The sequence below is a fragment of the Seriola dumerili genome, unplaced genomic scaffold (assembly GCF_002260705.1).
Source record: "Seriola dumerili isolate Sdu_G_001 unplaced genomic scaffold, Sdu_1.0 BDQW01000097.1, whole genome shotgun sequence".
Classification (NCBI taxonomy): Eukaryota; Metazoa; Chordata; class Actinopteri; order Carangiformes; family Carangidae; genus Seriola; species Seriola dumerili.
Window position 1 is genome coordinate 393,210 of NW_019174352.1, and position 13,738 is coordinate 406,947.

The 13,738-nt window shown below is 41.8% G+C and overlaps 1 protein-coding gene across 1 annotated transcript; it reads right to left on the minus strand.

Moving 5' to 3' along the window:
* Nucleotides 1-2,838: 2,838 nt before the first annotated feature.
* slc12a3 (solute carrier family 12 member 3) lies at nucleotides 2,839-11,754 on the minus strand. The gene is made up of 26 exons (XM_022746196.1): nucleotides 11,363-11,754; nucleotides 10,682-10,819; nucleotides 10,470-10,545; nucleotides 10,278-10,373; nucleotides 9,827-9,966; nucleotides 9,589-9,699; nucleotides 9,017-9,128; nucleotides 8,710-8,840; nucleotides 8,481-8,565; nucleotides 7,996-8,156; nucleotides 7,410-7,517; nucleotides 7,079-7,202; nucleotides 6,826-6,927; nucleotides 6,559-6,714; nucleotides 6,365-6,464; nucleotides 6,119-6,230; nucleotides 5,839-5,976; nucleotides 5,418-5,524; nucleotides 5,024-5,106; nucleotides 4,743-4,820; nucleotides 4,511-4,609; nucleotides 4,303-4,414; nucleotides 4,048-4,134; nucleotides 3,559-3,697; nucleotides 3,365-3,432; nucleotides 2,839-3,130 (listed from the first exon to the last, which is right to left on the minus strand). Exons 1-26 carry the CDS (start codon nucleotides 11,633-11,635, stop codon nucleotides 2,989-2,991), a joined length of 3,078 nt encoding a protein of 1,025 aa, XP_022601917.1. The 5' UTR covers nucleotides 11,636-11,754; the 3' UTR covers nucleotides 2,839-2,988.
* Between the last annotated feature and the right edge of the window lie 1,984 nt (nucleotides 11,755-13,738).

The window sequence follows — 13,738 nt, forward strand, 5'->3', positions numbered from 1 at the left end:
GACAGCTATCTCTGTATGGAAGAATTAAACTTGGCAGCCATATGTTGCTTATGATTTTAGGTACTTGTCCCACTTACTGTACTCTGATGAGAATGGCGTGCAGCTCACTCTGTCATTCCAACTTCTTTTCAAACGTTATCAAAACAGCTGCACTGTGCCGCCTGCCACATGCTGTGGTTTGTCAAAGCCTCACAGGATCTTTTATATGACAGTATACAAACTACTTAACTGCCAAAGACACCTAGATACTGATTGGATGGCTCCATTCCAGTCTGCAGTGTTCTCCACCATTTCCTCTAAGTAGTTTCGGTTTTGAGAGAAGGAAGTTGTATATAATAAATCCATTAGCAATACAGCTTATCCTTTGATACTCCTACATGTGGACCCACGCAACCCCTCAAAAAACCCCTCACACTTGTTTGGGTTTTGTGTAAGCACACAATTGGCTGACAGTCTGTTAACTAGCAGCAGCCTGCTTAACTCAGTTAGCTGGCTCTCCTGCCTCTCAACTGCCCGTCAACCGCGAACTAACTAGTTCCGCTGACATTAGCCGGCTAACTTATCCGTCTCCATGAAACTCACCGGTTGTGTGGGGGAAGACAGTCGACCAAATGTGTTTTCAGGTCATTTACGGTCCAGTCCAGATGGATGCCTTCGACGACTTGATCCTCCTGCCTGGACTGGTTAGGCGTTTTTATGAAAAGAGTAAATCGTCTTTTGTTGAGAATCTTTCCATTTTTTCACTCTTTCTCTCGCGCGTGATACGTTACTGTTTCCTCGCTACAACTACCAATGGTTTAAATAACAAGATGCTTAAGATGCTTAGTTTGTCAACAGAGACGAAAAAAGCGCACGCAATTTTGTCTCGTCTAGAGAAACTTGGTCGACTCAGCTGACTCTGAATGTGTCTTTCTCATTGACTGCGAGCCGTCATACGGACTTTAGTGAGGAGGAATGTTGTTTCCCAACACACGGTGGCCGCTCCTGATTGGTTATGTAAGCTCGTGCTCAGACGTGGAGGCTCGGGAAATCGTCGCCCGTGCGCATGCCAATTTTTAATTATTAATTTCCGAAGATCGTTATTAATAAGAGCTTCTCACTCAGGTGTCATTTGACAGGTTTCCCTCAAAACAAATGATAAATACAGATGACCACGCAAGACAGTGGGTAATAAAATAAGATGAGAAGAGTTATCCTGCATCCATATTTGTTCTGCCAGTTTAACCGAGCCACACGAATTCAAGAGAGCTGCTGTGAGAAAGTTTTAGCAAAATACGAACACAACCTGCACGAACATTGTTTTCGTAAGCGCTGTACATGTTACAAAACCTTTCTCCATAGCAACATCACAATCCTCATAATCATATATATGTCAGCAATAAATTATATGTTTCAAATGTCACTCTTAGCACCTGTAAATTGTCTTCAATTTTTGACGTTTGCTGTTCCTGAAAATGGTAACAGAGTGGAGCTCCTGTCTTCTTCTGAGAACAGAAATTTGTTTTATCACTTAAGTTGCATCAGTCATGTTACATGAGGTTGTAAACTGAGATGTGGATGATTTGGATGATGACTCAACGGATTTCAAACTTTAAAAACTTATGGGTCTGTGCATGAAGTAAAATTTTTCTGCAGTTGCTCACGTTGTATAATGGAAAATGCAAGCTTAAGGGGGGTCTCATTACTGCTGGACCGAGAAGAGCAGCAGGAGAACAGGTGTGCTAACTGGGCAGCTCACACAGGTTCCTTGAATGTTCTTTGTTCTGAGATCATTCTGTTGCCCTTCAGGTCAGCTGCTTCCTCTATTATTTCACCTTTGTTCCTGAGTGTATTCAGTGAGTTCATTTTCTATTGTTTCTCAAGTCATTTTTTTTTGTTGTTGAGAATGTATTGATGTACTGATTTTTTTTATTTAGAATTGTTCATAGTTGTTGTTTGTTCAAGATAAGTTTACATGTTCATTTGAATAAAATACCCAATAGACTTCTATAATGACTTTAATATGTATAATTTAGCCTGTTATTTTTCTGCACCAGATGTTTTGAGGATGGAGCACTTATTTATAATCATGGATTGTGCATTTAAAGGCCAAGGTCTTACACAAGAAACACCTGTGGTGCTGATAAAATTCAGGGTCTCAAGGACGCTTTAGTAGGCCAGGGTTCTTTCACACTATGAACATGTATAAAAGATACAACAAATAGAATCAACCACATGTTTATTCTGTATTTTAAATTATTGGTCAACAACAACAACTCTGGAGAGACATACAGTATATAGCAGTATATACTGTTCAGATCAGCACACAGATTATTGATTAATGGGAGAACTGAGACAGGTGGAGTGGCTCACACACACACACAACACACACACCACACACACACACCACCACTGTCTTGTTATATAACAAGCCTTTCATTATCATTTTTTCCCTTTATTCAACAGTTGATAGTGAAGAGATAGACAGGAAGTATAGGGAGAGAGATGGGATGGATATAACACGCAGCAAGGTCCTTGGTCAGACTGTAGCCCTGGACATTATGTGCCATGTGTTGTAACCGTTCAGCCACCAGAACGCTCCAAGCCATTCTTTATTTTAAACATATTAATAACAACAAATCATATTGAACTTAAAGTAATTTGTTTTTTAATTGTGGAATAAGATGTAAGGAAAGGACACAAAATATTTTATGTGCACATAATTGGACGATATTACTAATAACTTTTTTATAAATTATTGTCTTTACAATCAGTAATTGCTTCAATGTATTTATTCAGTATGTGTTTCCAAGACTGATTCCCTTTTCCAGTACTTGTATATCATCAAGATTCTTAATTAAAGGGCAACAGCATAATATTAGGATTCATGTTTTAATGTTTTAATTACACGATTAGATAATCATTAATAGTCATCAAGGCATTGCCAAGATGAAAATGTCAGGATAATAATTTGCTTCATTATATGTGCGTTACACTCATGGAGACATTTCATTGGCAGTAGAAGGTAAGAACGTTTTCCTGGTTTCCTCTGACCAGTAGCACTGGGGGTCTCAGGTCACGTGACAAGATGTCCAGCCACGCCAGGAAGAGAGTACTGGGACACACTCCTCTCCTCCCCACTGGCATGGTGCTGCCAGGAGACAGCAAGTTTGCACTTAGCTAAGAATGAGTTCAAAACCTCCACAGGTGATGACTTTTAAAGGTTAAGTGATTGTACTTGTATTTGATTGTACTTAAAAAATGACCAGAGCCATTCACACAGAGTGGAGTGGTGCATTTGTTGGCCTCTCCTTTTACTCTGCATTGACTATCTAATAATAAAGTAGCACTCCTGTGACCTATAAAGAAGAATTACTGTACTCACACAACAATCAGAGCAGCTTCTCTGGAGTAGTCCTGCAGAACCTCGTTTAGACGGATCTGACGGAGAGACTGGATTCCACAGAGGTTCCATTAAAAAGAGAAAAAAGAAGTTTCTGATTAATGATTTCTGTATGTGGTCTTTCCAAATGTGTGTAATTCTGGTAACTCGTGTGTGTGTGTGTGTGTGTGTCAGACCTTAGCCTTGTTCCTCTCTAAATCCTGGTCAGTGATCATCCAGGGCTCCTCCTGTTGTCTTGGTGGCCCAGAATCAGAGTCCTGCTTGGGGTTTGTGTCCAGCCTGAAGCGACTCACCATGTTCTCAAACTGATGAACACTGGCGAGACAGACATGGAAGCTTGATTTAAAAATGTCAAAGCAACATTTACAAGGCTTCATGAGATCATCTGTAGTTATAGTAGAAGTCTTTGGGTCTAACAGTGACTTAGAGGATTAGTCAGCATCTCAGGAGGACTCCAAGTGCCATTTTGTTTATCATCAAATCAAAGCACATATTGCGTGCATGGCCTCTATTAAGCCAACCTTCCTCTTGCATATTATATATATATATATATATAGTAACTGGAGGTTTTAAATCTAGATCTGATGCAGGGAACCTTTTCATGATGGGTCTCAAGATCACATAATAAAAGCTTCATTCTCCTATACAAGCTTTGGCAGCCTTACTTCCCAGGCTGAGGTTTTTGGTAGATGTCTGGAAGCACTTCAACTTCATGGAAACCAAGACGGAACTTCTTGATGAGTGCCAATACCCTGAAAATGGATAAGAACTTGACTTGTCATAGCAAGAAAAGCAAAAGGGAAGTTGATAACATTAATTACTAACAACTGCATTCCTTTTACTGGGTATCTCAGTTCTCCAGCAAATGTGTAAAAACACTGTAGAAAAATGAATTATTGAGAAGTAATCCAAGCGCTTACTCCTCTTTCTGCTCCTCCTTCTTGTCTGTGTCTCCGCCCACAAACACTCGGACCTTACACCCGGCCCAGCGCTTCCTGCGAGTCAGCAGGTAGGGCAGCAGCAGCGTCAGGCCTGGTGGAGCATGCACACACACATGAGGAAACGTATGATATTATTCTTGACAGAAGACAAGACGGAGGTGATAGACAGATGGAGAGATAATCAGACCTCCATCATCAGACAGCCAGTATATGTCAATGGTCTTCTTCCCTTGTTTTTTCTGAAACACTGTGCTGGGCTGAGACTCTGGATCAATGGAGATAGAAGCTGCAAACAATTTTGTATACACAGAGAACATTTAATGGCATCAAACTGTAGCCTAGTTTCAATATTCAAAGTTAAAGTTGCCATTATATGTAAAACAAATGAATCCTAATGATATGATAATGTATATACATACACGTAGTGCTTGTTTGAATGCGGGAAAGGGCAGAGATGGTATTTATACTCTCTTGTCCTCCATCAAAGCTGGGATTGACTGAAATAAAAGAAGAATTTGCTGTGTACATGGATTTACTTGAAGTCAATCATTTTGACGATAGTGAATGAATGTGGACTGCACTTCCCACCATGGTAACTCCGAACAAACTGACAGATATTGCAGCTGCAGTGGCTGTCAAGAGTTTAGTGAATTATTTTACTCTCACTGTGCGCTGTTCTAGTGTGAATTAAGGCCCTCACCGTGTGATTGAGATGGACGAGAGGCATCCAGTCCCTCCCTCATTCTCAACACGCACACACCGTAGTGTAGGTCGAATGCATCACTGAAACACACATATACATGAATATACAGGTACATGAACACACACACACACACACACACACACACACACACACACACACACACACACACACACACACACACACACACACACACACACACACACACACACACACACTCTTTGTGCTGGCTGGGGTGGCGTTTTCTATGATCAAGTTTCATATTGTCATGGTTTTTAATGCTTAAATTGGGACATGAACAGTTTTATTGAAAAAAACATGACTATAAGTGCTCAAATTAATAGTTCAAAAGTATACACACACAATATGAAGTATTAATTCCCACTGTACTCACTGCAGTATTCCTATATAGTCATGTGCAGCCTGAGGTGTGTCACTGCGCCAGTCTTTCTTGAAACCCATCAGCAGAACATTCGGCTTGATACGACCCAAACCCGCCCCCTGTTGGACGGACAGCAGCATGAGAAGAGGAGCGGTCAACTTCTGGAATCACTCAACATCACATGAGTAATCCTGGATAACTGATCTCACCCAGCTGGTTACCTACTGGCCGTGTTACCTCTGGTTTTATCAGTCTAATTACTTGAACTTGAAGTCATTGATGCAACGGCTTCAGATCAGGAGCAGTGGATTTCATATAAGATGAGACATTCAGACTGAAAAGCTTGGGTTCACTCTGAAGCTTTGTGCGACAGAAAAGGTTCAGTTGATGGAGACAGTTCATTGGAATAGAATAGACGAGGTGTAATTCTCACCTGTAGCAGCATGTTAACTCCTGATCGTAGCTCTGTAGCCACCACTCCTCTGTAGAATGACTTGACCTTCCGCTGGTTCAACCAGCTAACATGCCTGTCACTGCTTGTTTTGTCCACGGCTGCTGGGGAGGAATCAGCCTGAAATACAAAGCCACATAAGAAATGCTTTACTTGCTCTCACAGCTGGAACCAGAAATATTAATATTTTAAAAATATATACATAAATAAGATTATCCAGGCAATACTGAGAGATGTGACAGTAATGTTGAGCTGTACTCACAGCGACCACGTTGCCACACATCATGAGACTGAGACTCTTGGTGAAACAGTTGACCAGATCCACCAGAGCTGGACGACTGCTGGGAGGACCAGTCAGCACCAAACACTGCGGTCTGAAAGAAGAGCGTAAGACAGGTTTAAGGTATCTGAGGATACGTAAACTGAAGTAGATTTGTGAATCCTTAATGCCCTAGATGCAACCTGGATTGATCAGTAAATACACTGTAAAGTAAACGTCCTCGCCAACCTGTAGTTCTTGACGTGGTCCTCCACATGGTTGAGGCCTACGCACTGGTTCAGAGCGATGTTGTAGGAGCCCGCCTGCACCGACGAGCCCCAGTTCACAGCTGAACACAGAGCAGAGCAGCAGAGTTAAAAGGATGCAGTGAAGCCGGGCAGCTCTTTGTTGTGTGACACTCGTGTGAGTGGGTGTGAGTTTACCGGGCTTCTTGTAGAGCGAATATCCCAAAAGGAAGATGACAATGCCAAAGGCAATGAGGGCCGCCCACCAGTTCAGCAGGAACATGATCACCACACAACACACGGCACCCAGCAACGACAGCCACTTACTGTAGAACCTGAAGGACGGACGCCAACCTACACACACACAAACACACACACACCTCTACCGGGAACTGTTTTCATTGATTCTTATTGCATTCATGTTTATCCATCTATCTGTCCAAACGTCTTCTTGGAGCTTTCTACCTGGCGAGTTGGTGATCGAGGCGTGGAAGCAGCTGAAGTTGATGAGAGAGTAGGAGGCCAAAAAGAAGTTGGAGATGATGGGGGCGATGGTGTTCAACTCAGCTGGTGGAAAGACAGAAGGCAGAAGAGAGAGAATTTAAGAGAACCATGATTCCCATTAGTTAAAAAGTCAAAGTCTAAAGTCAAAAACCTAATTTCTGACAGTATTAATGGTCTACATTTTAAGGTTCAGAGATTCTCTCCAGAGCCTCACCAATGAGAATGAAGCAGGCTGCGATGATGTATGTCAACAGGTAGCCTCTGAGCGGTTCATCATTTTTGCCGTAACCTTTGCCAAAGACGCCAATGAGAGGGTAGAGTTTGTCCTTGCACAGACACTACCAGAAAAAAAAGGGGTAGACAAAAAAAAAAAAAATTCTTAGTCACAGCAGCGAAAATAAGAAAAACCTATTTTAAGACACAGGCACAGGGAGATGGACAAAGTTTCACTGAAATATATGAATAAATATGTAAATAATTTATTAACACAATATAGCGCGTTTGTGTGTGTGTGTGTGTGTGTGTGTGTGTGTGTGTGTGTGTACCTGGAAGACTTTGGGAGCAGACACCAGGCAGGCCAACGCAGAGGAAAGAGTCGCTCCAAAGATACCAGCAGTGATGAGAGGGGCGAAGGCCGACACCATGCTCATCGACTAGAAACAGAAATGTGCTGTTTACCTATTAAGCTAATCTCTTCCACCAGGGGAGGAACTGCTTGTATGTTTGTTTGTGTACAAGGTGACCTACTGTTAATGTAAGTGATTTGTACACAGTGAGTGGGAGTGAGTTATTTGTGCAGAACACATCAGTGTTGGCTTGTGGCTGTCACTGTTTTACTTGTGTGTTTTTTGCTTCTGGCAATGACAGAGCAATCACATACAGCTTTTTGAACTGACAGCAGACTCAGGCAGTGACATGCTTTGGTGCCCTCGAGTGGCAACAAGAGGAATCTGTTTGGATTTTTCAGGGCTTCAAGAGCATTACTCTGAATTCATGTAACATGTTGTCTTCCCCTGTGCAGCATAACCTTGTGAATCAGGCAGAAAAACAACGTCTAGCAAGGCTTTTGATTGAATAAAAAAGGTCCAGCTCATTCTTGTGTCTTGAGTGTGTGTGTGTGTCTGTGTTGACCTGATAGTAGTTACTGATGCCGTAGGTGCATGTGCTATTCTTGATACAATTGCTGAAGTCCCATCCGTGTTGACAAGCTAAACCAACGCAATCCTCGCTGGATGCGGAGGAAGACATGGTGTCATTTAACATGCCAGACGCATCCCGTACCACACAGGATCCTGGGAGGAAACACGCATGGACACAAGCATGTACATAAGTTACTACATTAATAATAAGTGATATTAGAAATGAAATGCTAGAAGTGTTACAGTATTTAAAGCTGACTGTAAGATACTAAACTGTACCACATATATTCCAAGTCTGCAGAAAGATATGGGAATATTATAGTTAAGTTATTAAGGGCTTAAAATGATAAACTGTGAACTGTAAGAGACCGTGCATTATGAAAAATGTACGCAGAGGTAGCCACTGAAGAGCAGCTCACTGTATGGGTGGAAGGCAGTCTGAATACAGTTATGCTAGGTGGCATGGTCATACAGTACCAATGGTAGCAGCGATGAGGAGGTAGGACATAGTGGTCCAGAATATAGCCATCAGTGTTCCTCGAGGGATGGCCACTGTTGGATTCTGGGAAGGAGAGGATACAAGACATCAACATAGAAGCTTTAAACTGACTAATAAATTCCCACATATATATATATATATATATATTTATATATATATATAGAGAGAGACAGAGAGAGAGAGAGAGAGAGAAACAAACTGACATACCTTCAGATCTCCAGAGATGTTAGCCCCTGCCAGGATGCCCGTGGCTGAGGGGAAAAAAATGGAGAACATGCCAAAGAAGCTGCCCTCTGCCCCCCGCCAGTTGGGAACAAAATTGGCAGCAAAGATATCCGCTGTTGAAGGTGAAATAGTCAATTAACTGGAGAGCTCATCGTCCTATCAAAATCGTTTATTTCAATCATTTGTTAAGAAGATTGATGATCCTTGATTTGTGTAAAAACTACCACACGCACAATAGCTTATGAAACAAGGGTATTCAATAATCTCTGGCATGATACTCAATAGTCACCTTTGTAGCTAAAAAAACCTTTGGCTTGTTTCTGCGGTGAAGCAGGAATGATCGTTCCAACAAAGTAACTGGCAAATGACACCATGATGACCAGGAAGAACAGAATCTGCGCCTGTGGAAGGCAGAATATACAGTAAGTATATGGATGCAGACATTCACATGTAAGAATTAGTTAGAACATGAAAATACAATAAAGTGTCTGTCTCTCTGTAATTCATTAGCATGGCAGGTGGTGTAAGGAGAATTTTAGTGTAGCTTCCAAGAAGTTAACTAACAAAGACAACCCATGATCGGGCGAAATGAGTAGCCTCTGCACATAGAGCTATAGTATAAGTATGTGGTGGGTGGTGCTATTCATGTAGTTGTACTTTAAGTTGTAGCCCATAATGAGGACCCTCAGGCTTTACAAGGTAGCTAATCTATTACCTCTGTTGGCGTTAGGAACTAACTGACACAAACCAATAGCCGAGCCCATTACAGGGCTATTCACTCTCCCACACAGCTGGAGTTCCTTCTTATTTATTAACCACCAAGAGAGTTTACTATGGTCTCATATGTTTGGTTGAGCTAACCTTGGATTCCCATGCCATGCCAGCCATCGAGATGCCTAGTAGACATGTGACAGTGATGACGCCGATGATGCGAATGTCATTGGTGCGGTCCACCATGACAGCTCCGTTTTCCTGAAGAAGGAATTTCAGATAAATTTCAGGAGGGATGGAAGAGAATAGATAAGCATACTATTACACTAAGGTGGTATCATGTAAAAAAAAGTGGTCCAAAGAAATTAACAAACAGCATCATACTCACTCGCATGAGGTCTGTAACAGTCTCAGCAAAGCCCACGGTGTGCATGGCCACAGCTACAGCATTGGCAAAGGCAAAGATCAGACCGATGGATCCACCCAGCTCTGGACCCAGGCTACGACTGATCAGGAAGTAGGTCCCCCCTGAAGGCGAGAGGGGAAGGGAGTCGTACTTCTGGTGTTAACAGCCAGGCTACTGCTCCTGCAACAGACTGGCCACTATTTCAAACGTGTGAATGAGAAAGGCTTCATTGGAAATTTAGCTGTATCAAAATAGTGTATATGTGAGCACAATACGTAGGAGAAAAGCAAACAGATAAAGAACTGAAGGTGGTTGAGGCAGAATACAAATACGACACGTTGATGTCATTTGTTTACCGTGGTTCCACAACAGTTTTCAACTACTACTATATAACAAATGTCTATAACAACCGGGTGTTACCGGGTGAACAGACCTCCTTTGACTTTGCCGTTGGTAGCAATGGCTGAAGTAGAGAGGCCAGTGATCCCAGTTATCAAAGAGGATAGAAGGATAATCACCCAGGTCAGACCTGAAGTGGAGACATAAATAGAAAGAGAGAAGGTGACTATGAGCCAGACAGCAGCTTGCACAGAATAAATTAATTTAATCTTTTTATTAGACGTACCTATACCAGCTTGAGCAGTAATCCAAGGCAGCCTCAGGTACAAGATCACCCCCCAGATATTTAACATGCAACGGATCTATGTGACAGACAGACAGTTACCGAGTGAATTTACCAAATACATCAGACCTGATTGAACCCAGTCAGCATTCGTTCAACAAAAACATAACTCACTCACTCAACAACAAAACTCACAGGGGTCTAACCGTACGTACCAAGACTCCCTGTACCCAGCCGAAGCGGGTAGGCTCAGGCGGCGGCTCCTTTTGCTCATCCTCGTCTTCCTCAGAGCTGTCTCCTCCTTCCATCTGTTCACCTGTTGTCTCCTCGTACATGGGAGGTCTGGAGTCATCCTAGTCAAGTCAAGGTCGATCAATTTTATTTAAAAAGCCCAAAATTCAAAATCACAAATTTGGTAACAATGATATTTGCTAGGTTTTTCAAAAATTTTCTTTTAGGAATTTCTTTTTTGTGATGCACATCTAAAAACTTTACTTGTGAAATGAGCTCAAATGTTCCTAATTATTGAACTTTGTTTTTTTAATGGTACTTCTGCCTGTTACAATTGTTAGTAATCAAAGTTAATAAAAACAGTTAAATCAACTTCTAATAAACTTCTACTTCTAGTTGTAATACAGAAAAACAAAATAATTTCTAGTTGCAGGTTGTGACAGAATTTTTGGACTAAATGAAACAACTATTGTCCAGTCATGGAGAGATAGATCGTGACCTGAATCTAACTGATGTATCATGAGATTAGTTTCAGACCATTTAAAACATATTCAGTGGAAATTAGGGACAAAAAAGCACCTTTTTGTTCAACAAATGTTAATTTCTGCTACTCTTATTGTAATTGAGGTAATCTGAACAGTTGACAAACAGCAGAGAATCCTCACCTCAGGGTTGGCGTACAGCTGGTACAGAGATGGTCTGAAGCGTCTCCGGCGGCCCCATACCTCTGTGTTGGCGTAGAAGTCGTAATGTGGCGGGGAGTCCAGAGTCTCATAGCCAGTCAGAGCATCAGATCCACAGGATGCTACACTGCTCGCATCGCCGTAACCAGACTCATTGAACGCTCCAAGCGTTGCCTTCCCATTTCCTGCCAACTGAGGAACTGCAGGTCTGTTTGCAGCCAGATGAACACTGTTGCCTGCAACTGGCAGGTCCATTCAGAATGGCAGAATGGTCTCTACTGTATATTAAGAAGATTTTTACCACAAAGATCGTCAAAAAGTGAGCTGATTGGTGCAGTTTTTGTAAGTCAGTCACTTTGAGCATCAAGGTGACGGAGTCATTCTATAGTTTCAGGTGAATTGTGAGGGTTGGTTTTATATTTGACCTCAGCCAAGCAGGAAGAGCCCAAGGCCATGTACGAAGGCTGGTTCAGTGATCAGTAAAACAAGACTTATTACACGAATTATTAAGCCTGTCATGGACAATTTCACATTGTAGGGTCGACCAAAAAAAAAATCATTGTGCTGGGCCACGAGTTACACTGTTCCACAGAGTGAAGAATCATTTAGAAAATGTCCTTCTGAAGATTCAGCACTCTCATTGCACCAAAGGCTCAAGTCCTGCAGAATTACCACAAATAGTTATTAAAATTTGTTTTGTTATTTTCAGACCTGGTGTTTGTCTTGGGTGTTGTTAAATTCTGTTGAGCTTGGATTAGTTTGCATGAAGGTGCATTTTGTTTCTGGTTGTATAATCACTATTATTAATGATTAATCTCTGGAGAGGGTTTAAGTAAGGATGTAGGTTTTAACAGCATCATTACACACACAGATTGACCTGTTAGATTACCTTGACTGAGGCAGCACAAGGGCACAGCCTCTTAAATTCTATTAAATCTTTATACTGCATTTCTTCTTTCATACATTTTTAAGGGCTTTCTTGAGGTAGTGTAAAGCTGCCATAATTCTGGAAAAAAATATTCACGATTAATTACAAAACTTTAAAGTTTGTGTAATATAAAGTAAGATTAGACAATAGAAAATGATAAAATGAGATATTTAACATCAAAAATGAAAGTTTGCATGTTCACAAACTCTGACCAGCCTCACTGGCCTGGCTGCAGTTGAACAGCACAGTTACATTGTATCCTTAATTACAATGAAAGACAAAATTTCTACTGAAAGGTGTTGGCTCATGACTTTGAACTGCTGCTCCAGTTTCCAGACATCGTGAATTGATTAAAGTGGTCTATTAGCTCTGCAGCTGTGTATGGGCCCTTAGGCTTGAGTTTATATAAAAGGATTTCAAGTAGCTTGAAAACTTGCTGCTTTGACGAGAAACATTTCCAGGCCTCAAACATGGCTGTCCTTTAACAGCTGTTCACATGTAACCTTTAGGTTTTGTTTTTTACCATAGCCTTTCTCTGTGATTATTTTGTAGTATCATGTTTTTTGTAAATCTAAGATCACTGCTGTATCCTTTCAGGTTTACCTAATGACAGCTCACACTTTGCTTGAAGCAACACAAGCTGCTTCATTGTGCAAGACTTTTGTTTACACGGTCATTTACAACAATGCTTAACCAACACACAGACACAAACGTACACCACAGTGTATTTCATTACAGCACTGGAGACAAAGCTACAGCTTCCGGGTAAGGGTGTGCACATATCCGAACACCCATACACACACACACACACACACACACACACACACACACACACACACACACACACACACACACACAGAGACACACACAGACACACACACACTCCAACTCTCAGAGTATGTACATATCAGTGTGTGCAGGGAGAGGCCAAGGTCACTATTACTCTCTCAGTTAGTTAATGCATGATGAAAAGTTTTACCTACAGGTATACTAAAACCAACAGATGAGAACATATTACGAGGTTTATTGCTGTAAACAGCACAGACACGTTGAACAGTGAATACCAAAAAATGATGGTTTCCCATCCATGGTGTTGATATGCGATCAATTTACACATTCCGTGCAAAACAACCTTCACAACTAGAATAAATGGCCTTGAATCAGGTATTTAAGGTATGTGGAGGGTTGGCTTCCCCACCAAGGCTCATCTCTGGGGCTCGAGGCTGAAGGACAGCAGTGCTCTTAATGAACCTCCCTCCCAGGGCTCCTTCAAGGCCCCGTCGAGAGGATAAAAACAAAGACAGGATCAAGTTGAACTGTGGCTCAGGCTGGTGAGTCCTTCACACTCAGGAACGTGAGCAGCACTCTCTCTGTTTGGCCCCAGGAGTCTCTTAAGGGCCAGGGCCAACCAGCCTGAACACTGTGGAAAC

Coding starts and splice junctions, on each gene's coding strand:
- slc12a3 (XM_022746196.1), bottom strand. CDS start 11,635: ATGGACCTGCCAGTTGCAGGCAACAGTGTTCATCTGGCTGCAAACAGA. Junction 8,157..8,480: donor CCTCATCGCTGCTACCATTG/GTACTGTATGAC, acceptor GTTTCCTCCCAG/GATCCTGTGTGGTACGGGAT. Junction 7,203..7,409: donor CTGCTCCCAAAGTCTTCCAG/GTACACACACAC, acceptor TTTTTCTGGTAG/TGTCTGTGCAAGGACAAACT.